The following is a 26,617-nucleotide window of genomic DNA, read 5'->3' on the forward strand; positions in this document are numbered from 1 at the left end:
TATTTCTAACTTTTATTAAAATAAGCTAAAGAACATATTCAGGTTAAGTTATATATACAAATATAAGATCACCATAGTATTTAAGCTCATATTTAGGTTTTATAAATATCTGGAGCTAAACTTTCAAAATATTGTGTACATTTAACATAATAACAACTAAAACTGCTTTGTAGTGAATTGTTTTTATAGTATAAGTTGCTGTTATGCTAATTATTGTGTGCTAATTAATATTAAAGCTACAGTTTCATGTGATTTGTAATAGACCTGCTTCTATACTAATATATTCTAAAATCCTAAGTAGACACAACATCTTCAATGTGACAGTATTGAGAGACATGGTCAGTGACAAGTGTTCACAACAGAAAAGAAAATTTTAACTTTAATAAATACAAGTTGTTTCTACTCCTATTAACTAGGATAACCAATTGTCAGCTTGAGTAGATTACAAGTTAAATACAAAGTAGACTGAAACTGAGTCTCTGTTACTCAAATATAAAACGAGTATAATTCAGATATATTTGCAGAATTCCCTTAAGTTACCATTTACTGAAAGCATTAAATAAAAGTTTTGTTGAAGTTAGAAATGTCCTCAATGCTCTTTGCCTTAATGGATATCTTAAATTAGTGTTTCACAGCATATGTGTCATTTCCCAGCTAATTAGAGCTAGATTAAAACATCAAAGAATGATTACATATTACTCTGCATTTTAAAAGCACACCTGTTTTATTTACATTAATTAAAATTTAGTGATAATTAGCTTTAAAATCCACTTTAGTTTATAAAATTTATAAATTTATAAAATTGAACCTCCACTAGACAGTTTTCTGCAAACTACTATTGACGTGGTAGGACTAGGAGGGAGTGGTTGTGTGTGTGTTTGTGTGAGTGTAAAAGCAAACAATCAAGGGAGGGAGGAGAGACAGGGAGGGAGGGAGGTGGGGAGAGAGAGATCCATCTAGCCCCTGGTTAGATCATAAAACCCAAAATCTATCTTGCTGTTGTTAATGAGAAACAATCTCTGGAAAGCCTCTTCTAATGGGAGTAACGTCCAGCACAGTAATGCCTTGTGCTTTGGAGAATCACAGAAGTCCACAACTGAATGGGAGCCCTAGAAAACACCTGACTTATCTCTTCTACTTTTCAAATGAGAAAATGAAGGCACAGAACAGTTACACATTGTGACAAGGCTACACGGAGAATTGTAAGCCAGTCAAGGACCTGGTGTCTTAATGCCCAGATCAAATGCTAAATCTACTATTCCTTAACTTACCACTCATACATTGTCTTCTACCAGAACAAGAATGAAGTTGTTGAGTTCATGATTTTAATAGTAAACAAACACCCACACTCATACACACTTACATACACCCCCCCAAAACATTACCTTATTATTGTATGGCATTTTTTTCTTTGTCTTAATTGTATGCATCACAAATCTATATGTAATGCATACATATGCATTATAAATCAGAATCTGTGATTCAGCTAATACCTTATACTGACTCCCCAGTTTTTTCAAGATTTTAAGGTTTGTGCAATTGTAGGATTATTCCTCTTCTGGTAGTTTGGTGGTATGTTTTAATTAACAAAAAGAGATTTTTGGTCTTTTCGCTGTTGTTGTTGTATTGTTTTGTTTTTTTGTTTTGAAGATTCTGTGCTATTCAAGTTGCTCCAAAATCAGGAATGGAAGTCATTGGTGGTGACAAATGATGAAGAAAATACCAGCTTTTTGAAAAACTATAATTCTATGACAAGTAAGCTAAAGAACAGTAACAAATCTTCAGAGTCGAGAATTTTTTCAAAATAACATTAATTTTCTTAGGTCTTAGAGTTGGGGAGACCTGCAAGAGCAATGAGGAGCAGTGATACGGCTGACTGAGAAGGGGTATAATCTGCTCTCTGCTCATCTCTTTCTTTCCTGTTCAAGAACTTTCTTTGCACCCCTTCTTCAATTCTCTCCCTAAGCCAAAGCAGGAAAAGCCTCCTGAATACTACTTTTTAATCATTCAGTCTAGTTAAAATAATCTTCAAAAAGTGAACCCATGGGGCGCTTGGGTGGCTCCGTCAGTTAAGCACCTGCCTTCGGCTCAGGTCATGATCCCGGGGTGCTGGGATTGAGCCCCGCATTGGGCTCCCTTCTCAGTGGGGAGGAGCCTGGTTCTCCTTCTCCCTCTGCTGCTCCCCCTGTTTGTGCTCTCTCCCTTTCCCAAATAAATAAAATCTTAAAAACAAAGTGGCCCCCTCAGAGGGCTTTGTGGTTGGGGGCAAGTGGAACAAGTGCATCCAAATATCACTAGGACCGAAAGGGAGTTCAAAGGCAGAGTCCCAGCAAATAGCTTTCCAGGGCTGATAAAGATCTAATGAAACGTTCTTTTCTGTGGTGTTATTTCCTTCTTCCCTGAAGAAGTAGCAGAAGCACAAAAAACTAAAGTCTACATTTTCGGTTCTCTGTAAAGTGCTCTAAAAACAAAACAAAAAAACCCAAAACGAACTGCTTGGAGATTCTCAGGTACAATGTGATAAGTCTGGGGAAATTGGGGTGTGAAGAGCTCACGCCCGGGGTGGAGAGGGGGATGCATTCAGGTGGGGCCGCTTACCCCGATGGCGCAGTATTTGGCTGGCAGCGGGAAAGAGCTGTGTATAATAAATTTAAAAGCTTGGAAGCTGGCACGGGTGAGACAAGTCACAGGTGAGCCAGAAACCTTACTAGGATGTAAAGGAAACATGTGGTTACCGAATTGTGTGGGCTTCTGTGAAGTGCCTGACAGGGTTCACAGAAGTCAGTACTTAATTTGGGCACTAGATGTTCCAGCGCAGCTGTCTTCCGTGTGGCTGAGAAATGCAAGGGAGTGTGTGTGCGTGTGCAGCAACTAAGTGAGAAACAGGTACTTCAAACAGAGAAGGGTTGCAGGTTGAGGTCTGTGGGCTTGTGTGGTTCAGAGGCTGGTCGCCCAGGGAAGGAGCCAATGAGCAAGTGTTACTCAGATGATTTTCTTCATGGTAAAAGGACTGCAGCAGAGCATTTTCCTACAGCATTCGATGCTTTCTCCCCCTGCCGCCCCGCCCACCCCGTGATCTCTAAATGATGGATTTGTCTATGGAAAAAAAAAAAAATTGAGAGAGAAAAATGCCAGTTTGCGTTAGTTCTTAAATGTAAGCAAAAATAAGGAATGACAGTCACCCTATCAACCCTTGCCAAAAAGTCCATCGCTGTCTGAAGCATGATTACAAGCAAAATGGGAAGCGGAGTTGTGTGCTGTATTCTGAATTTCTGCGTGTGCGTGTGCGTGTTATGTAGATACGCGGGAGAGCTGGAGCAGGAGTAGCCCGGCAAGGAGAAGGCTTACCTGGTAAAAACACTATGAATGTTGAAAAGAAATGTTTCAGCAAAGTTGCCTTTTATCTTTTATTTCTCATTTTCCTGGTTCCTGTGGCCTCATTTAATTAAAAATGCGAGAAACATACAAATCTGAAGAGGCACATTCTTGATGATAAGATGACAAGAAGACCACCTTAGAAGCTTATAGTCACACTAAGCGTGTTAAATGGCCAAATAAGCCCACTTAGAACATCCTTCCAGTGAGCAGGAAACTATTGTCGAGACACCGCAATTCCTAAGTAAAGAGATGCTCCTCCCAAATAACTGAAGATTCTCTAGAAGGTTCCATGGCTATGTTTATAGGTGCAATAAACTTTTAGAGGTGAACAGAAGATGGTGTAGGTGGGAGATACCTGGTGTTTCTTGGAATTACGTGTATTTGCAAAATTTAACAACAACGTTCAGGTAAGCATGCCAGACCCAGGAGCAGAAAAGAGTTAATGCAATAACCTTAATATTTATTGAAACATCACTATTTTGTGCCTTTATGCCAGACAGCGATAGACAACCCCATATTATTTTACATGAGTTCCTTGCTAGCAAACAAAAAGCCCTTTAAACAGACTGCATCATTCTTCCATGTCTAGGATAAAAGGCATCTACTATGTTGTCTTAAAACTTTTAATTATAAACATATATATAGAGAGATAGGTACATATGTGTATATGTAGGTGTATCTGTCAAGTTTACTAGAGAAAATATCCCAGTGTAAACTGGGCTCATCTATTGTGGTGTTTTGTTTGCTTCTTTTTTTTTTTTGGTAGGAGACACAAAGAAGGTAACTGAAAGATAATCTTTTTGCTGTTGGAAGCATTTAAAAACCTGATCTGATATACAAGTTTAGGGCTGCACAAGTTCACAGAGGCTATGGATTCAAATGTTTGGAAGTATATTGACCTTGAACCAAATATTTAGGACACACACCCAACAGGATACATCTAGGCACTGAGATGATCAAGCCAGGAAAAAGAAAAAGAAACCATGATGCTCTAAGGATAGCATTAGAGTCAGCAGTCAATTATCACAGGATATTATGTCCTGAGGATGGTAATTCCTCATAGTTCCTTATTTGCTATGTAAATGTATGGAATTTTCTCTGACTTCCTTTAAAATTGGAATCATCAATGTCTCATGAGACAGAGAAAGTAGTGTCTTCCCTGGAATCGAGGGATAAACCTACATGACATTTACAGGTTCCCTTCCTACACCAATATAAAATCCAGCACTACTCAACAGACCTGGTTACAATAAGCATGAATTAAAATGCAGAAACATAATGTCATTCCTTACACAAACAACAGTTAGGCAAGCTATTTGGTAATGCTCTAAGACATTATGTAGTCAGGTAAACCAAAATGACATATGTAACTCTTTTTTCCAAAAATCAACATACAAGCCCACAAATTCTCTAAATTGCCTCTGGAAGGGCTGCTCTGATGAAATGGAAAATGTCTCCTCCATATGTGCAGTTTCAGACTCTCTAACATTTAAAGAAAATGTTCTAAAAGATAAAGTTGGCATGTAAAAAGCATGGGCAGAGGAATCAGTAATGATCAGAGCAAAACAATTCTAGAAGGCATCTTAATTTTCATATGGCTCATTTGCATTTGAAACACTGAGAATCCCTATCTCTCTTGTACAAAAATGTGTACATATTAAATTACTTTCCACTTGAAAGAACATTTTCCTAAATGTTTGGAAGATGATCAAATTTTAACTGGAGGACTTGTTTTCTTCCATCAGGTGTGGGGGAGATGTGGCTTCCTGGTATGAGAGGCAACAGTTGATTCTAATAGCAGAACAAGACAAAAATAAGAAAGTAAATGGAAAAGAACTCCTATTTGTATAGTTTGATATAATGATGGTAAAACAAAAAGGATACATATGATACAAAGAAGTCAGAAGAGATCAATTTAAAAATCAAACAGGGTTACCTTTCCAAAAATTGTGATATTCTGATACTTGAAAATTAGGTTCTATTACTTATTCTAGGATTCTCATGGATATAGTTGATTTATTTCAAAATGTTCATTTCTGAGTATCTAATCAGTGTTTAAAAGCTAGATGCCCACCAACTATTAGACAATAATTTCTGAGCATCTACATTCTACCTATCTTAAATTAATAACTTTAGGATCTTTGGCAAAACAGTAAAGATTTAATACCTCTTTACTAGCAATACTAAACAATATTTAGTGTTAAGGAAATTGTTGGGTTACTCACTCAGAGATCTAGAAGTTGGTATCCAGGGGGGGAATTTGAACTCAGAAAGTGAAAGCACATTGGATGAAAAGATCTTTTTGAATTTTTAGTTTATTTTCTGATAACGGTAAAACGTTTAGGGAAGAGGCCCATGCTTTGAAAGAAAACCAGAACATGAAAGACATCCCTGCCTTCCTCTTGGCCTTGCTCTCCAGAGACTTCACCTGGTGGCAGGTTAGACATGGTCTCAAGGTGGGGGCTCTAGTAAGGCTTCCTCATGAAGTGGGGACAGGATGCAGTTGACTAAGGACAGAGAACATGACCTAAGTTCTGTAAATGAGATTATTTAGGTCTATGCTGCTCTTTGTGCTTCTTTTCCTTTTGGAGAAATAAAGTCTCTGAACTGTATCAGCTGGGCTACTGGGTATTAAGGAATGGGGAACACAGCTGTGTAAGTCTCCAGACTTACAGGAAGGGCAGCATTCTCCACCCTACCCTCCACGCAAGGCTAGGAGAATGGCCGTCCGGAACCTAGGGGCAGGATGGGGCAGTGCTGCTGTTCACCCTCCCAGGCCAAGCATGGGGAATCTGGTGAGATGTTTCCAAGGGGACAGTGTTTTTACACACAACTCACCCTGCATTTCGAACAGCTGGCTCAGACTTACTTGAGCAAACCCTAATCTTTTGGTTAAGATTTGGTTTTGCAAATCGCATTGGGCTTGACCTGCAAACACATAACTTAAAACAGTAGAAGATAATATGGTCTATGTAGTAAAAGTTTGAAAATCATCTTAACATATCATCTTATTAATTTGATCTTTCTCAATAAACTTTGAGAGGTTGAAAAATAAACCCCTGCTTTCTTCCTTTATGGTAGACATGCTAATAAGAAGATAAATGACCAATAAGTAGATCCAAGGTGGACCCTGAAGCAAACAGAATGGGATGACTGTCCGTCTGCTAACTCGAAAGTTACATTTTTTTTTTATTAATAAGCAGCGTTTAGCTATTTATTTGGATAATATTTACCGAGTACCTTCTATAGGTCAGACACTGTTTTAGGTGCTGGGACACAAGATAAAAAATAACTCCCAAACCAAAACAAACCGACTTCCATGGGGTTTATGTTTTAATTTCAAAGTTTTTCTGAAACCAAGTAAAGCAATAGTAAACCGAGAAACTGCAAAATCAAGGCTTGTCATATTCATCATGTTGTCCTATGATATTGATATTGGCTTCATTTTAGGATAGAATTTGGTTCTCAGGTCTTTAAGTTTCATCTCTTAGTATCTGCCAGAACTTGTCCTTGGTTTTGAGGAAAAGCCTAGGGAAGGCAGGCTTAGGTGCCTGCCATCAGTAAGAAGGGAAGAGTTGAGTTTTCTTTATGGTGTGTCTGGAGGCGACAGAGGGTCCTGGAATTCCTTGGTAACATTCAAACTCAGTCCTGCTGTTTTTGGGGATTTTATTGTATTTTGCGTCTGTGATCTGGCAGGTGAACTATCCAATCAGCATAGCAAAAAGTTGAGCAATACTTTGATTCAAGTATATTTGGAATAAGATTTTGCAACAAATTTGTATATTTTCATAGTTTTTATGGTTTTATTACATCAATCACCAAAATTTATTAAGATAAACAAATACAACTAAACCAGTGCAAAGAAAGGTCTTGGTGTCCACCTAGTCTCACTTTGAAAGGCAGGAAAAAAAAAAAAGATTCATTTTTATAGCGCTTTAACTTTTGAACAGAGGTACCTGCTGGCGTCTTCTGTTTCTTCCTTCAGTACGTGCTTTTCTTTTAATTTGGTCTTCATGAAAAGAATCAAAGTACGGGCTCTCCAGGAGTTGGGCACAGGTTAATCTGTCATCAGGATTCATCTTCAGACACTCCTTTGGAAAAGAAAGTGTGAAAAGAACGGCCCATTTTGTTACTATGACCTGAAACTGAATAACTTGTTAGAGCAAATATGAGCCTAGAAAATTTTTGGGTTTGGGGCGCCCGGGTGACTCAATGGGTTAAGCCTCTGCCTTTGGCTCAGGTCATGATCTCAGGGTCCTGGGATTGAGCCCCACATCGGACTCTGCTCAGCAGGGAGCCTGCTTCCCCCTCTCTCTGCCTGCTTCTCTCTGCCTATTTGTGATCTCTGTCTGTCAAATAAATAAATAAAATCTTTAAAAAAAAAAGAGAAAATTTTCAGGTTTGTATATTATCAAGTACCTGAAACTTGTTAATAACTAGAATAACTTTTTTTTTTTGTTTTTGCCATTCAAAGTCTTGAGGGTGGAATTGAACATTCACTGTCTCTGGAAGGGGGGTGCTACAAGTACAGCAGGTGTTTCTTTCTTTTTTTCTTCTTCAAAGACTTTATTTGTCAGAGAGAGAGAGAGAGAGAGAGATACAGAGCACAAGCAGGGGGAGTGGCAGGTAGAGGCAGAAGGAGAAAATGACTCCCTGCTGAGCACGGAGCCTGATATGGGATGTGATCCCAGGACCCTGAGATCATAACCTGAGCCAAAGGCAGATGCTTAACTGAGCCACCCATGCATCCCATAGATCAGGTGTTTCTACCAATGATATCTTTTCACTACTTGTCAAAGCAAATAGTTTGTGGGACACTTTAAGTGTGATCCTGGGTGTGATCCCAGGACCAGCTGCATTAGCATTCTGGAGCAACTTCTTGTAAATGCAGTTCCTGCTCAATCAAAAGCACTGGGGGTGGGAGCCACTGGTCTGCATTTGATAAGCTCTCTGGGTGATTCTGATACCTGCTCAAGTTTGAAAACCACCAGTTTAGGGAGATGGCTAAAGTATTTGTCTTTAAAGTCTTCATAATCGGGGCGCCTGGGTTGCTCAGTGGGTTAAGCATCTGCCTTCGGCTCAGGGCATGATTCCAGGGTCCTGGGACCAAGTCCTGCATTAGGCTCTCTGTTCAGTGGGGAGCCTGCTTCCTCCTCTCTATGTCTGCCTGCCTCTCTGCCTACTTGTGATCTTTGTCTAATAAATACATAAAACCTTTTAAAAAACTAAAAAAACTAAAGTCTTCGTAATGAAACAAATCTAAAACCTGGATAATTGGTATATATATGTATATAAGAATAACTAGAGGCAAAAAGGAAAAGGTAGCATCATGGCCCTTTATATTAGAGACTACGACAAGCCTCTAGCTTCACCTCCAAGAGAGGGGAGGGCTCTGGCAGCAGCAGGGTTGGTGGAATCCTGTCGCAGAGATTTTCTTCAAGAAGCCCTGATACTCTTTGGCCCGAGAATGGGGCTTTTCCCATGGAGAAAGATCGTGATCCCTACGGAATTAGAACCGCCTTAGAACATCCAGGCACAAGAGCCCTGAAATTTCTTGCCTTATGACCATAATAGAGAATTAAAACTTATCAACATAACAGACTTATTTTTGAGGCATTTGGGTATCCAGATAATTATGCCGACTGTGGCTGCCCCAGTTGGGGCTGCCCTGTGGTGTCTGTGCCTCCCTAGCCCCAGCTGACAGGTCTCTGAGACCCTTGCGAATGCCACCACCCCTACAGTCTCACCTGCCCCTTAGAGCCAAGTCTGATTGCACCTGGTTTTAGGAAACAGTCCTGCTTGGCATACCCAAGTTCCCTTGTCTTTCCAGAGCTGGTGCCTGCTCCACACAGATCCTACCCCATGCCCATGTTGATGATCCCTACCATAATTAAGTATAACTGCTACTGGGGGTCTGTCTCCTCAAACCCTAACACTGTGGGACTAGAACCAGCACAGAAAGACTGATATTCAAAGATTCTGAGTATAAGCTGTGGTAGTCTATTTCTTCATCACTCTGTTCTGGCTTTTGCCTCCATCATTCCACTTAAGTGACTTCTGTTATTCATACCTAGACTTCCATATTCATGCATCCAATGGGTAAATCATGTTCTCATCTCCACAATGTTAGACACTACTGACCACATCCTCCTCCTTGAAACTCCCTTTGACTCCTTTCCATCTTCTTACCTCATGACCACCCCTTCTCAAACCAGCCTGAGTTAGTTTACTTTCTTCTTTATAGTGGGTGGGTGGGACTCCTTCAGGCTCAGTCCTAGGTTCTGCTTTCTCCTCTCTGTTTCTAGATAATCTCCCGGATTCTTAAGTCTTCAATTACTAAGGTTTATCAGAGACTTCCACATGTATATTTCTGGTCCAGACCTCTCCTTTGGACTCCAGACCCACATATGCTGTGGCCTACTTAACAGTTCTGATTTATCTCAAGGGCACTGTTACGGATTGACTTGTGTTCCCACCAAACCATGTTGAAGCCCTAAGCCCCAGAACTGTATCATGTTGACCTTGTTTGGAAATAGGGTCTTTGCAAATGTAAATTGTTAACATGAGATCATACTGGAACAGGCTGGTCCCTAACCCAATGGGATGGTGTTCTTATAAGAGAGAAGATAGTGCAAAGACAGACACAGAGAAAACACCAGAAGACAGAAGCAGAAGTTGAAGTTCTGCTTTCAAAAGCTCAAGAATGTCTGGAGCTACCAGAAGCTGGTAGAGGCCAGGAAGGACCCACCCTGAAAACTTCAGAGAGAGCATGGCCCTATCAACACCTTGGTTTGAGACCTCTAGTTTCCAGAACTGTGAGAATAAATTTCTGTTGCTTGCAGTCATCCAGCTCATGGTACTTTGTTACAACAGCTCTAGGAAACTGGTACAGATATCTCATGGTTGCAGCCCTCCTCTACTTACTCCTCAGATCTGAATCATAACTAAGTCCTATCAGTTTAATTTCCAATAATTTGTTGAATTCATCAACTTTCTTTAACAGGCTTTCAGTCTATTAAATACCTAGTGGTTTTTACTTTAAAGAACATTTTTAGATTCTAAAAAGAGGCTGCTAATGCTGAGCTGTCCAATGGGACCTGGGCAAGAATGACATCCTATTTTGTCAGTTCTAGAAGTAATGAGATGAATTGAGTGGAGTTGAGGCTTCTGAGTTATTGGCTCTCTAGATTAATACCTTTCTACACAGCAGGAGGCTGATGAATTTTCAGAGGTGTTCCCTGATCAGAGTGTCCCCAACCAGAGAAAGGTTTTTAAGAAGAGGGATAAGAAATTAGAACTGCAGGGGCACCTGGGTGGCTCAGTTGGTTAAGCCTCTGCCTTCAGCTCATGGTCATGGTTTCAGGGTCTTGGGATTGAGCCCTGCATCAGGCTTTCTGCTCAGCAGGGAGACTGCTTCCCCCTCTCCCTCTGCCTGCTGCTCTGCCTACTTGTGATCTCTGTCAAATAAATAAATAAAATCTTAAAAAAAAAAAAAAAGAAGGAAATTGGAACTGCAAAGTACATGTCAAGATCCTTTTCTTGAAACTTCAGATTTCACAGAAAAGCCTTAAAAATATTTCCAGGAGCCTACAGACTTCTTCTCTGGCCAGATTAAACTGATAGAGTGATAAGATGTTATCGCTATGAAAGCAACTGAGAAATAAATAATACTGTGTCTGCTGTCTCATTTAAAACCTACTGAAGAGAAACACACAAGCTCTGCTGTAGATTGGCTACTCCATGGCACCACTGGCTTTGGCATTGCATTGGCTGGTACCTTCACCCATCTGAGCAGATGCCTGCATAAATGATGGCCTATTCCCATGGGATGACTACCTGTTATGGGACCTGGATCTTATTTGTTATTAAAGATGTCTCACTATGTTTTTCAGAGATGTCTCACTCTGAAAAACAATCTGAGGGTTTTGAAGGGGCGGGGGGTGGGAGATCGGGGTACCAGGTGGTGGGTATTATAGAGGGCACGGATTGCATGGAGCACTGGGTGTGGTGCAAAAATAATGAATACTGTTATGCTGAAGAAAAAAAAAAAGATGTCTCAATTGCAATTAGTGAAAGAAAGCCTTTCTTCATCTAGCCTGGAGGAGGAATCTAGGAGATAGGGTGTGACCCATGCAATAGCGGAACCCCTGATGCACTTAGAGAATCCTTGGGTCTTTGGTCAGACACTACAGGTATAAATCAAATGGTTGAGTGACAAAACTAGCTTCATCCAGAATTGGGCAGGCAAATAAGGCACTTCACCTTTGGAACTAATGACAGGGGGTTTGTCCTAGACCTTGGAGTTTTTCTGTCCTGGAATTGCCTTCCAGGAAGTTCTGTCCTTAGCTAGAGGAGTAACCAGCAGAAGATTTGGCCGGCACCTGAGAATGGGTTGGGATTGCGGTGCTGGACAGATACCCTCAGTGCAGGAGGTCTTGCTACAGTGCAGGTGGGTCAGAACGGCCTGTCCAGAACAAGGCTGGGCAACTGGAGTTCTAGGACAGGGCGTGCAGAATGCCAGGTTAAGGCAGATCAGAGCAGGGAGACAGAGAGAAGGCAGCCGAGAGCCAGTAAAGCTCTGGTAAGTGCAGTCTGAGGGCACAGAGACGTCAGGCTTTCAAGAGGACTCAGACCAAAGGAATCCAGCACCCTGGATAGCACCTTGGCAGCGACCACCACTAGCACAATGGCTAGTCTACACAATGGACTCTAGGTCATCCAGGTGGCTCTATCTTCTAAATCAGGTAACTTCTGAGCTAGGCTGTGTATCATAATCACCTAGGGGGATGTTTAAAGATACAAATTCCAAGGTCCTATACAGAGATTTTGCTTCTGTAACTCTTGAGGTTAGATACTGGAATGTATATTTTTGAAAAGCCCATTTTGATGAGTAGTCATTTTGATGAATAGTATGGAAACCACTGCTATAGATAGAACTTAATTGGTTGCTAAAAATAGATACTGTTACTAATATCTTCATCTGTATCCCAGTAAGAGCTTTCAGTATCCACAGTGGTTTTAAGAGTCACATCTTCTAGCATGGGTCAGTTGGTTAAGCATGAATGGCAGACTAGTCATAGGTGAATTTCTTCTGCTTTTTATTAGAATTTGTGCTTTGTTTGACTATTTCTTTTGGGCCTAGTGAAAGAGCTATATCTGGTGTCTGCTGTTTCTGAGTTTGTCTGGTCTACCAATTTTTTTAAAATAATGATTTTAAAGTTTATTTAACCCAATATATCTAAAATTTAATCAGTTCAACATGTAATTAATATCATAAAACTTGAGTGAAATATTTAATATTCTTTATTATAGCAATTTTCTTAGAAATCTAGTACATCTTCATTCTAATTAGCCATATTTCAAGTGTTCAATAGTAATATATAACTACTGACTATGATATTGGACAGTACAGTTCTAGACCTTCATCCTCATAAATTTACCGAGTTAACAGTCAGATTTCTTAATAAATGCAAAAGAAGTAATAGTGTTCATCACAGCAAATGCTAATTTACTCTTATGTCTTTGACTAGTTTTAATGGATATGTTACAAAGATTAGTGTTTCACTTACTGATGTTCCTTTAACTATAATTATTTTATAGTTCCTTATTATTTTCAGTGACTATTATTTTCCTATTATTTTCAGTATTATCTGCCCTCTTGTCAATCCCTCCCAGAGTTACTAGCTTCAATTATTACATCTTGCAGGCAGTAATGGTTATAATTGATTCTTAAGTACCTTCATGAAATTCAAAGACATGGGATGAGCATCTGAGAACTTTTCTTCAAGAGTTTCCTAGAAAACAAAATAAAGAATTTCAGTGTTACATGACAACAAAGTTATGTTTATTCTGACTATATTAGAAATAAGAACATTTTGGAGAAAGACCTCCTCTAGTAGGTTAGATAATTCTTTTTAAGGACTTTTTTAAAGTTATTTTTTTATATAATTTTACACTATAGTATAAGATTTAAAAGACAAAAACTGGAATTATTTTTTAAATTTCACAATGTCTTACAATTGATGCTTGGTAGATGTGAGCTCCAAGTGTCCCTGAAATCCTACAATAGGATTTTATTTTATTTTATTTTATTTTTTAGAGATTTTATTTATTTATTTGACAGAGAGAGAGAGAGAGAACGAGCAGGGGGAATGACAAGTAGAGGGAGAGGGAGAAGCCAGTTTGGAGTTTTGATTTTGGATACAATGAAGATCATTTTGTAGAATGACTTTCCACTTGAAAATATCCATTACCAAGAAATGGTTTTTATGGACTTGAGCTTTGTTTTATAAGCCAAAAAAATCGAGAATGCATGTTTTCAAAAATAAAGAAGACTACAGTAAGTACTGTTAAACAGTGGATAATTACTTCAGGGAGAGGTACTGAGTATTTTGACTAAAAGGATCAAAGTATTTTTGTAAGGAACTAAATATATCTCCACTTCAAATTTAACATTAAGTTAATCTTTGACTAGATAGGGCAAGTAGATTTTTAAAGCATTCTCTTGGTTAATTTATGCTGTTTTATATAACTTCTTTGATCTGTGTCAACGTGCTAGAAGGAAAACAGGAGCCAAAAGTACAGATACTTTATTTTTTTTTTAAAGTACAGATACTTAAAAAAAAAAATACCCCTTTAAGAAAGTTGCAACACAAATAATAAAATATCCAAAATTGAGCAGTTTACCATGTCTTCTGGCTCAGGAATACTGATGCCATGGAAAAACTGGTTACTTTTGAAGACAGATTGATGTCTTGGGATTAGTTTTCCTGCAAAATACAAACCATGTAACACATGACAAATTTAATAAAAATGAAAGTGTTTAAAAGATTAACTTCTGAAGTCCAGATATACGAGAAATACTAAGCCTGATCATTCCTTCCAGATTTGGGAGGAGCAAGTCACTGCAAAAACGTGGCTCCTCAGGGAAGGGGCGGTCCTCCCATGCAACTCTCTTTGCCATGCATGGCTCGGTCTGCCACTCAGCCCCCGCCAGAAGATCAGGCAAGAAGACCATGCTGAGGGCTTTACAACAGATCTCATCACTATCTCACAGTAGTTGCTATTTTTAATAAGCAAAATAAGGCTTAGAAGTTCAATAACCTGTCTAAAGTCACATGGTCATTAAGGGACAGATGCAGGATTCAAACTCAGGTCTGTCTCATGTCTGCTTAATGTAAATTTCCACAGTCCTTTTCAGCAATCAGTCAAACAATATATACTTAACGTGTGGCCTGTGGTGATCCTCTACCCTACATTTTTCATGCTGTAGAATTCTTGGAAAGAATGTGTTGGAACCAAACAGGGACCAGCATCAGACCAAAGAGCAGGGCTTCCATTGCCCAGGAGTTGGGCTGTCAGGATAGGCTTGGGGCAGGGATTAATAAATACCATCGGGTGTGTAAATGTATCACTTTCCTTGTGTCCGTGCTGTTTCGTGTAAAGCTGCAGCCAACCTTCTGTGTCACCTCCTCTTCCAACTGCCCACGGATGCTGACACATGGTGGAAGCTTATGGAAGGGGCCCCTTGAGTCCTATTCCTTCTCTGCATCTAACTTTTATATGACTTCAAGCCAATCATGGAAACTCCCTGAGCCTCAGTTTCCTCACTTGTAACATAGGCACAATTAAAAATGTTATAATCCTTAATGGGTTTTTCTTAAGACTGGGAGAGATTAAGTGTGTGAAAGTAATTTATAAATTCTTAAGTACTGTACAAAGTAGCAGAGTTGAGAAGTTGCAACAGAGACAGTATAGCCTACAAAACCTAAAATATTTATCATTGGGCCCTTTGTAGAAGGTCTGTTGACCCCTGCTCTAGAGTATAAGGGGGAAAGCTCTCCTTTGCAGTGGGCAGAAATGACATTTGATCAAATATCTCTTCGAATCTGCTCTATGCACATGACTCCTATCCTTGTGTCCCTATCTTAGCCTGACATGGAAAGTAAGTGGATAGTTTATTCCAAGGCTAATTGACTTGACTCAGAAAGGCACCTGAGCGCCCCTTGCTGAGCAGAGGCATGACTCCACATGGAGAAAGTGGTTGGGTTCTGGCAACAACTCAGCACAAGCAACCGAGCAGCACTTAGGAGAAGCAAGAAGGCTCTTGTTCGGTACAGTGACGTCCTATCGCTCTAACAATTGAGCAGATCTGTAAGCCATAAAATGCAACACCTACCCAGTGTTCTGATGATCAGATAAAGCTGGTCCACATCTGATTTTCCAGGCCAGAGTGGCTGGCCTGTAAGAAGCTCTGCAAAAACGCAGCCAGTGGCCCATACGTCCACAGAGGAACCGTACTGCGTGTCTCCCACCAGAAGTTCCGGAGCTCGGTACCACCGTGTCGCCACGTAATCAGTGTAGGCATCTCCTGGAACTGCAAATGCGTCAGTTAGATCAGGTGGGTCACATTCCTGTGACATGTGGACCAGGTCAGGCATTCAAGCAAGCTTCAGTAACTCCGAGGCCACAACACTCCTCACTCTGGAGGCAGCAAAGGCCCAAGTGCCCGAAAACTTCCACTGTGCGCTCAGACCGTCAGCTCAACTCCCAAGGGTCCCTTGGCTTAGTGAACACATGTGTTGGCCCACCCAGAGAGGGGGGCAAGAGTGAGGGTTTCTGTAGTGTAACCTCAGGTTCAAGCCAACTTCCAGGTGCGCTGTGAAGCCCCCTGTGTCTGTCCTGCCAGAGTAGTGGTTGTGTACACGCACCTTGCAGTGGGTTTTTGCCTCCCATACAGTTCTAGATTCAGGGAGGTATAATGATTTGTTCCCTTTTCCCTTTGGTTCCCACCCCCCACCCCCCACCAGTGTGGAATGACTTCCTTTATCTTAGCACTGTCTCTGAAGGCTCTCCAGAATTTTCTGCTTAGTCTTCTAGTCTTACGAACCCCACAGGGTTTTCCTGATGTCTCTAGGACACAGTAATGTCTGCCTCCAGGGAACCACCTCACCCTCACTTTTGTACTTCACTGTGAACCACCTTGTATTGTGTTTTGTTTCTTTCACTTCAGATTGTAAGTGCATGAAGAGCAGAAATGCACCTTATAATTATTTTCCTTTGTGAGGCAAAGCAAATAAACATGACGTCCAGTGAATTCGACTGGAGTGGAGTGGAGTGGAATTGCAGAGCGCACTAAGGTACTGGGTAAAAGGAAAAAGTGAACTTTTCCTCTTTGAATAATCACAGCATCACATTTAGCATCTGTCCAATATCTAAAACAAGTAAGAGTTTGTATCATTTCATAATCATCTGAATTGGATGGGTAAGTGAAAAATTCCTACTTACTCAGAATTCGTGCAAACCCAAAGTCACAGATCTTGATTATTCCTTGCTTAGTTATTAGAATATTTTCAGGTTTTACATCCCTGTGAATACACTGTAAAATAATATTTGATTATTTCTCTGGGTCATCAAAATAATAATAAACATTAAATATTAGTTTAGATGATAAACACAGCTTGTGAGATAAAGATGCTTTTCCTTCATCTTTCTAGAAAAACTTTAATTGGCAAATTTTCACTTGTAAACCTTATCCCACCAAAAGAAAAAAGTCAGAATGCTGCTATATAAGTGAAGGAATTGAAATTATAATTGTTGGATAAGAAAACTTTTTTTTTTTAAAAGAAGGCCGTGTCATGCAATTATTTCTTCCACATTTTATGGGCTCTACTTAAACTGCAAGAAGTAAAACTCTAGATGAGATTAGACTCAATGTACCTCTGATAAGAACTGCCACCCAGAAATCCCCATTCAGGTTGAATAAGTATTACAGATTTGAGAAATTGGAAAAACATTTGTATGATAACAAAAAAAGTGCTTAAAAAATCGGCTTATAACTAGAGTGACCATATTATTTATTGCTCAAATTGGGATGTGTGAAAGGAGCTCTGCTAGTAATCACACAGGGACAACAGGACCACACCACAACTGTCCTGGCTAAGCTGGGAGGTATGGTCATCTACTGCTCCAAAGACGCTGAGGCTTCCGCATGAGGGGACGAGGACCACTGCCACTTCCTCAGCAGTGAGCTATGCTGGGAGCATTAGCAGCTCTCCTGAGAGATGACCACACAGCGTTGTTGGCCGGGGTCCCTCCTGGGAGAGCAGGACACCCCCGTGAAGCATTGTCCCCTCACAGAGGCTCCTGTGATTCCTCTGTAGGCGGGCACCTCACAATGTGCTGCCCTGCTGTAAAGGCCCTGAACAGAACACGTGATCCTTGCCGGACATTGCGAGGGTCACGCTGGAGTAAGGCAGGCTGCGTGAGCCTCACTCCTTGTTCTTCCAGAAGTGGCTGCTCCATGGTGTGGAGGCCCTCCAAGAACACAAGTCAGGCGCTATTCTTCAGCACTTTATCTTTCCAGACCTTCCTCCCAGACAAGCAAACCGACAAAACTGCTGGTGCTCAGCCCTCATCTAGAGCTCTGTCCTTTCCACAGTCCTTGCACGTGAATGCCTTCATTCCTGCCACTATCTTGTGACAGCAGGTGGCCACTGACAGGGTCTCTGGATTGAGTGTCACAATAACCGGCTCCTTTTGCCTCACTCCTCTGTATTCAGTCATTCCCTTTATATATTCCTGCCACATTGACAATTCTGAAGTAATTTTTCTTTGCTTCTGTGGTAGCTATCTGGGAAGAGAAAAGGCTGAGTCCCAAATTCATTTTAGGTCACAAAAATGGCAGTGGTAGTATAAGCTTGTTTCTAGTTAGTCTCAGTTATTGTCAACTATCTCATAATTTGTATGACCAACAGAAGAAAAGTCTAGGCCTCTTTAAAGTCCTAAGGCCTTAGATACTAATTAAAAAAAAAAATACACTGCTGGGGGTGCCTGGGTGGCTCGGAGGGTTAAGCCTCTGCTTGCAGCGCGGGTCATGATCTCAGGGTCCTGGGATCGAGCCCCGCATCGGGCTCTCTGCTCAGTGAGAGTCTGCTTCCTCCTCTCTCTCTCTCTGCCTGCCTCTCTGTCTACTTGTGATCTCTGTCTATAAATAAATAAATAAAATCTTAAAAAAAATACACTGCTGTAGCATAAACCAACATAATTTTGAGGTCCTGCCTTTTAAGCAACACATTTACAAAACTCGGATTAACACTTATGAGTCCTAGTCACAATAGCTAGTGATTTACTAGGAATGGGTTATGTCCCAAAAGAGTTTGCATCAAATTCTAGAATTTCTGGACTACATGTGCCATTATCAAGGAAATAGACTTAAATCGACACTAGCCTTTTGGCCTATTTAAATACAATTTGTGGATCTAATGCAAGTCCATGTGAAATTTTTAGCAATTTATTTTCCACCAAAAAACCCACAAAGTCAAATCAAGTACTGATGTTTCCCAAGGAAACAGAAAAATTACTGGTGTAGGTACAGGTAAGAGAAGCTACTAATAGAGGGGAAGAGGATACTGAAGAAAGCAAAAGAGGGCAAAACTGCCTGGAACAGTAGGAAGTCAAGCACGGAGAACGCAGCCGCTTAGTCATACCGCATTCACTTTCTCTGCTGCCAAGCTGTGCTCAGTGCACACTCACAGCGCCTCTGGCAATCAGCTTGCTTTCCACCAAAGACCAAAAAACCTGCAAGTCAGTGTGACAGAAGCAGGTTTTTTTTTTTTTTTTTAAATTTTAAAAATAACTTGGGTTGCATACACAGCTTTTAGAAAATATTGTTCAAGTTGGGTTATTTTGGCTAATGTGTAATCTCATTTTTAATGGCTCACAAGTCAACAAGAAGAGGTTGACCCTCAACTTTAAGAAACTCCAGAACGGGGCGCCTGGGTGGCTCAGTGGGTTAAGCCGCTGCCTTCAGCTCAGGTCATGATCTCAGGGTCCTGGGATCGAGTCCCGCATCGGGCTCTCTGCTCAGCAGGGAGCCTGCTTCCTCCTCTCCTCTCTCTGCCTGCCTCTCTGCCTACTTGTGATCTCTCTCTGTCAAATAAATAAATAAATAATCTTTAAAAAAAAAAAAAAAGAAACTCCAGAACTTTCACAAATTGCTTCTTGTACAACCCGATCAAATAATAGTTTTCTTTTCTTTTCTTTTTTAAAGATTTTATTTTTAAAGTAATCTCTACACCCCATGCAGGGCTCGAACTTACGACCCCAAGATCAGGAATCACACACTCCACCAACTGAGCTGGCCAGACGCTCCTAAATAATAGTTTTCTATTATCTCAAAAGGTTGTCTTCTTTGAGCTTTCGAGATGGATACCGATACAGCAGTGAGGAAAAGGACCTCCTTCTTCACAACCAGAACATTAGTATTAGCTAGATGTTGCAGCCTGATAAGCACATCCTGGAAGTCACTGCAATTTTGTCATTTTGAGAGGAAGTTCTTTTTGTCTAATATATCAGATATACACAAATCCACGAGTTCATAATGACACTAAATGGGTCACTTTAGTTAACTCATTCTAGCAATATTAGAGGGTAAGAAAGAACAAAAAGAAAGAACTGGACTTTCTTAAGTCCAGTGCCTCTCAAATATAATGAGCATATGAATCTCTTGGAGATCTTGTTAAAATGCAGATTCTGATTCAGTAGATCTAGGGTGGGTCTGAGATTCTGCATTTCTAATGAGCTTCCAGGTGGTCTCTATTAATAAGACCTTAATCCCTATTACTTTAACCTTCCTTGTCTTGGTTAGGATCACCACTCTGGAGAGAATAAGGTAGTCATGGTCTCCATAGGTTGAAAGCTGTGAATTTTCAGCAACACCATTGGGTCAGATTGCCTTTTCTATTGAGAATATCATGAGGGTTCCTTTAAAAATAAGGAGAGGATAAAGATTTTAGATGTAGTACTGTAACAGCTTTCGTCTGACCTAAATTTTTTCCTTTGCATGCACTTTAGGCTAACCATAGCATAACCAGAGTTCAGAAATAATTCCCATGTTGGAGGAGGGAAGTTCATCTGAAAAATTATCCCCTTTTAATAGAGGTCCTGGATTATCAACGGGAGGTTTAAAACCTGTTGTTCTGAGGAGAGAAATGATAGCAGTTGCATTGAGCTCTAATAATGTTTGGGTCTGGTGGGAATAGTAAGTCACAACCAGTAGGTAAGTTGTTTGATTGATTCATTCATTCATCTAGTTATTCAATAAATATTTATTGAGTGAGAACCTTTTATATAAAGAGATCCATGCTAGGTGTTGAGGAGATACAAAGAGAAATCAGCACAGACACTGCATTCACGTGTATAACCCAGTACAGAGGAAAGTGTCTGACTACAGAGATAAAGGACAAATACTTATGGTATACAGAATTTCAAAAAATCATTTTAATTACACAGAAGACTCCTACAAGAACCTTAGGTAAGCTTTAATACTTCTGATAATACGGTAGAAAGCAACAGAGATGTGGTTTAATTAATTTTTAAAAAGATTTTATTTACTTATTTGAAAGAGAGTGTGAAAGAGCACAAGCAGGGGAGCAGCAGAGGGAGAGGGAGAAGCAGGCTTTCTGCTGAGTGGGGAGCCCGATGCAGAGCTCGATCCCAGGTCCCTGGGATCATGACCTGAGCTGAAGGCAGACACTTAACTGACTGAGCCACCCTGGTGCCCTGAGGTGTGGTTTTAATTCAGTGACATCTTTAGTATGTATTTGAAAGCATTTGCATCATGAAAACCAGGCTTATGTATCTTGTGAACAAAATATTTTTTATTTTTATTTTTTTTTAAGTAGGCTCTACGTCCAGCATTGAGCCCAATGCAGGGCTTGAACTAACGATCCTGAGGTTAAGACCTGGGCTGAGATCAAGAGTCTGATGTTTAACCGACTGAGCCACCCAGGTGCCCCACCTCAATACTTTATTAATAGAAAATGTAAGCTTTTGATTGTTCCTAACAAACTCTTCATTGACTTTCTTAAAACTAAGGGAAGCTTCCTCTAAGTATTGAAATTTATTTCCATGATTTTGCATTCTTTTCCAGCAATCCTAGACTATGATAGATATTCTGCTGGCATCAAAACTGACCATATTGGTAGCCTCTATCCCTGAGCAGGTACTGCCTCTCTCTAGGCACCAACTCAAAAGGTCTAGAGTTATTTTTAAAAAAACTATCATTATAGCAGTGATTCCCCAGAAACCAACTTAAGCTCCCATTGGCCCAAAATGGGACAATTTGAACATCAGAGAGAACCATGATTGCAAAGGATTGAAACACATCAAATGTGTAAGATCTATAAATTTGTAATGATGCCTACATTCCTCTAAAACCTTTGTTGTTCACTCTTGGAGGCTGCTAAGATACGAAGTTATCATTCTGAATAGTAGCCAGAGTCTGTCAGGGTGGGTTCTTTTCCATATAACTAAAATTAATAAATGCAGAAGAGATAATAGAGTTTGAAAATCACCATCTTTCAACCCTAATGAAATACTAGATACAGGCAGTCATCATCAATGAAGGCTAAAGTCATCAAGTAAAAAGGTTGACCAGGAAATTCATAGTGGAGAGGATCAAACTAATAGCTCTTAAACCCACTAATCTATTTCAAGATGATCAAAAATGAGACAAGCTGACATATGCCTCATGATGTTGATGCAAGAAGACATGTACAGCATTACATATGAAATATTCTTGTCTGAAAAACTGAACCCCAAATTATCAAGTCTCTAGACACAAATACTAATTTGCTAGAAATACAGGTGAAAGAACAAGTTAAATGACACATACAAAGCAATCAGCTGCAATGATTTCTAGAACACAGTAGTATCCAAAGTGTGTTTCTTGGACCAGCAGCTTCAGTATTAACTGGGCAAATGTTAGAAATGCAAATTCTTGGGGCCCTACCCTGGACCTATGGAATCGGAAACTGTGGGTGGGCCCAGCAAACCGTATCTTAATGAGACCTCCAGGGGTGTTGATGCATGCTCAAGTTTGAGAACTATGGATCTAAAAAACTAATGCTAAATATATATATTTTTTAAAGGATAGAGGAAGAGGGCCTGTTGGAGAATAAAAAACATAAAAACAAAATCAAACCAAGTGCCATGGGCAGAAGGAACACTGAGTTCACACAAGCTTCTAATTCATAAGGAATATTTGGTTTTCATGGAAATTGGAAAAAAAAAAGCCATGGATTAAGTTTCCCATATTCTGTGACTTCCTTCCTTTCCCTCCATCTTTAGCTCTTTAAGGCAATCCCTGAGCTATTTAGGAGAAAAGAAGACATTAACAAATATGTTGGAAAATGTTACTTACGTTATGTTTATGACAGAAATTAAGAGCTTGAAGTGTTTGCCATAATACACTTTTGATCACTCCATCAGCAACTCTGGGGGAAAGAAAATTAAAAAGGAAATAAAAACTCCTAAGATGGGGAGTCAGGAACAGGAGCTGGGGACAGAAATGCAGGGGTGAGGGCCTGCAGTGGCCAACAAACACGGTGCAAACGGTGCTGAGGATATATTTTTTTGCATGTGTTCATGGAAGTTGGTTTACTGTATTTTCATTATAGATACAAATTTTCTTTTGTAATTTGAAAATTTTAGATATCTGTAGAAATGGTTTATCACAAAAATCCAAAAAGTCTTGCAAAGTAAAGGAATAGAAAGTGCTGACTCAAAACTTTTTACCCCAAACTTTCTCTTCAGGCAGGCACCTCTGTTTCTTTCCCTCTCTCTGTCTTTCTCTGCATTTACTACTTTTTTTCCTCTGCATTTACTTTTTAACTTTATTTTTAGAGAGGGGGTGAGGGAGAGAGAGCATCTTAAGCAGGCTCCATGCCCAGTGCAGAGGCCAGTGTGGGGCTCGATCTCACAACCCTGAGATCATGACCTGAGCGGAAAAAGTCAGATGCGTAACAGACTGAGCCACACAGATGTTCCTTTAATTTTAAATAAATGCATTCATATGGCTCAAAATTTAAAGAGTATAAATTTAAAATTTAAAGAGTATATCCATGAAGAACTGTCTCTCACAGCTGGCTAGTCACACATTTCATTCTCTGCAACGTCCCCCTCCTCTTTCAGGAAGCATATATATGTATAGAGGTATAAATACTAATGCGTTTACGTCTATTTCGTGGTCTCATTACATGGATGTGTCATAATCTACTTAGTTAGTTCCCACTGGTGAGCAATTAGATTGACTCAATTTCATTCCTAGAAACAAAATATGTATAATCATCCATCTTACTACGTTGTGCAATTATCTTTTTAAGGCAAGTTCTAGAAGTGGGATTTCTAGGACCTATGGTAGGCACATGTTGAATTTTGATCCTGCAGATGTGACCTTCCGATAGACCTAAAACCTGGTTTTGCAGGAAGGAAGGCATACTCAAAGATTGACTTCCAGCCGTTTGGAAACACACTCGAGTATGTGCTACAGTTGTGTAAGTTTCTTACACCTGGGGAGCAGGCAGGTGCGCAGCTGGGGAGGCCAGAGAGAACCTGTGTCCCATGAGAAAGAGAGGCTGGGTGCTTCTTGTTCCTGCAGGATCCTGGAAATACTGGAAGGTATTTTTCACTGGGGAATTGGAGATCTGGGCAATTGACATTTGTCTGGGAGTAGTCTACTTGGTGTCACCATCTCTATAAATTATAGCAATTACATTCCCTTTAACTTTCTCTTGATGCCTTTCCATGGCTCACATCACTGTCCCATGATGGCGCCTTCAGTTGCATATTGCCCACGGAACCTCTGTGTGTTCAAGTCCCTATCTCCTTACTGTCTTGCCAACATCTGGTTTTGCCGTTGTTGTTTGTCAAACTGTGGTTAAAATAAAAAGATAGCTCATTTTGGTTTTCGTTGACATTTCACTATTAGCAACTTTTGTTTTCACATGATTATTGGACATGACGTGTCTTCTTTTGAGTATTTCGTATTCATGGTCTTTATATCTTTTGTGACTGGTCTGTTTACCCTTTTTAAAACTGATTCATGAAGACTCATTATATACCAGAGTCTGCATATGTGCTGCACATATTTTTACCCACGTGTTGTTTTTCAACTGTGTTTGTGGGGATGGGGTGACTGCATAGTTTCGAAAATCTGAAACACAATATGTCTTTTGCTAAGTGTCTACTGTAAGAATTTTTTAATTAAAAAGTTTAAAATGATCTAATATTCCAAACATAGCCATCACTTGGCCTTAATGTTTTATCATACTTGGAAATTTAAATCATATGTTTAGATCCCTTGTTAAAAACTAAACTCATCCTACAGGTGATGCTGGTCTCACAGAGGTGTGGGACGGCCTGTGTGTGACTCGAGCATTGAACCAGCTACAAGAGCTCACCGTGTGGATCTGCGGTACTTGCTGAGAAACAGCAACAGTGTGTGGAAGGATTTTCCTCAGGGCAGTTTTCTGAGTTAAGGTCATAGTTATGGCGGCACAGTCCTGATATCCTGTGGTCTGGTGGCAGCCCTCTGCCTCCAGCTCTTCTAATTATTAAGTATTACTAATATTGTGAAAGCTCCAAATTCTCAATATTAAATCTCTTTCTACTAGAAGTGTCTAGAGCCATTTCTAATTCCTGCACTCAATTCTTTTTTTTTTTTTTTTAAGGCTGTTTGTTTTAATTTAATTGATTTATTTATTTGACAGAGAGAGAAAGATAGATAGAGAGCATAAGCAGAGGGAGTGGCAGAGGGAGAAGCAGGCTCCCTACTGAGAAGGGAGCCCAATAAGGGACTCAAAACCAAGACTTTGGAATCCTGACCTGAGCTGAAGGCACAGGCTTAACTGAGCCACCCAGGTGCCCCTACCTGAATTCTGATATAACCTGATCTTTTTCCCCTCTTTGCCTAGAGCCATGCCACAGACACCATTGCTTTAATGTTTTTATAAGAGAAAGACGAGTATAGCCATTTTGAGCCCTATGAGGCAGAGTTCAAATCCCAGCTGTGCTGCTTCCAAGTTTTAGAACCTTGGGTAAGTTATTTGTGCCTGCAGTTTTCCTCATGTGTACAGATGGAACAATGCCACATAAGTTCACTAAGACTATCTCCTGAGAGTCTGGGTTTTCATAACTCCATAGGTTTAGGAAATGAGGGTCTGAGATCAGGTGAGGCCAGTGGATGAACCTGAAACCCTCTAGAAAGACAAGAAGACCCCCATGAGAATGGCAAAAGCCCTGAGGTGAGAAAGAACAGGTATGTGGGAGCAACAGTTAGGAGGCCAGTGTGGCCAAAGCATGAGTGAAGAGGTTGGTGAGGCTGGCTGGGGCCAAACCATGGAGGGCCTTACAGATCTGGGTAGGTAGTTTGGATTTTACTCTAAGTCTAAAGGAAAGTCATTGAAAGTCATGAAAAAGACAAGTGGCAGAATACGGAGAGTGGATTTCTGCACGCTGAGTGGAGACAGGATGGTTTATGAGGCAGCTGACTTAACAATGTAGGCGAGATGTGGTGATGTTGGTTAGAGCGGTGGTGGTGGAGGGAAGGGAAATGGATTTCAGGCCTTGCAAGAGCCTGCAAGCAAAACACTGGCCCGATTCACGTAGACATGGAATGCTGGAGGGGATCCAAGCACTGCAGGAACGGGGGGATCAAGTCCTGGAATCAGGAAATGAGTTAGGGTGAGGGTTCAGAGACTGGTGAAACCGAAGTTTCTATGTTAATAACATCGATTTGGACATGAATGAATGCTGTAGCAAAGTCCTGAACTCTTGCTGTGGAAGAGGAACGTTTGCTTTGTGGCATCTCCCGGGTTGAATCACGGCTCTGCTCTGAACAGAAGAGCTCCGATTCCCAGAAGGCAGGTTCCATCACAGGCAACACAACATCTGTACAAAATACCGGCTACAAACACATACCACTGATCTTACAAAGAGAAGATAGTTATCGGAGAGAAGACAGATTCGCGCAGGGCTCATTCCAGAAAGATAGAGAATTGCAACACAATTCAGCCACAGGCAGCAGGTTTCAAAGTGTTTTGGGGTGAAATAAAAAGCTTCAGAAGTCAGCCGCCCCTCAGTGTTCAAGTATTAGACGCTGGGTGAGGGCAGAGACAAATACCGCAAGGAGCAGTGAAGACCCGAGAGCAAACACCAGACATCCTGGCGCAAGACGAAGGAGTGGGTCACCATGGGGGAATTCAGACCGGACTGCTCAGGGCTGTGCTCTCTCTGTCACTTGGAGGGACCTTGCTGCTGCCATCAGGACTCCTCATCTTTGCCTTAATTCATTATATGACTTCACCATGGGGAAACCTCATGTCCACTGTCCATACCCCAGACAAAATGAGTCCTCAGTAAACCCTTGCTATCTGAGATTACAAGCCAACCATGTCTC

At 40.5% G+C, this 26,617-nt stretch overlaps 1 protein-coding gene across 1 annotated transcript; it reads right to left on the reverse strand.

Moving 5' to 3' along the window:
* On the reverse strand, positions 1-26,412 carry CDKL4 (cyclin dependent kinase like 4; the record flags this gene model as incomplete). Its single annotated transcript, XM_082743003.1, has 8 exons — positions 1-5,169; positions 7,335-7,469; positions 13,116-13,172; positions 14,065-14,147; positions 15,557-15,754; positions 16,666-16,756; positions 22,583-22,655; positions 26,342-26,412. The coding sequence occupies 8 exons, from the start codon at positions 26,410-26,412 to the stop codon at positions 5,068-5,070; spliced, it is 810 nt and encodes a 269-aa protein (XP_082599129.1). The 3' UTR covers positions 1-5,067.
* Between the last annotated feature and the right edge of the window lie 205 nt (positions 26,413-26,617).

This window comes from Mustela nivalis, assembly GCF_964662115.1.
Source record: "Mustela nivalis genome assembly, chromosome: 8".
Lineage (NCBI taxonomy): Eukaryota > Metazoa > Chordata > Mammalia > Carnivora > Mustelidae > Mustela > Mustela nivalis.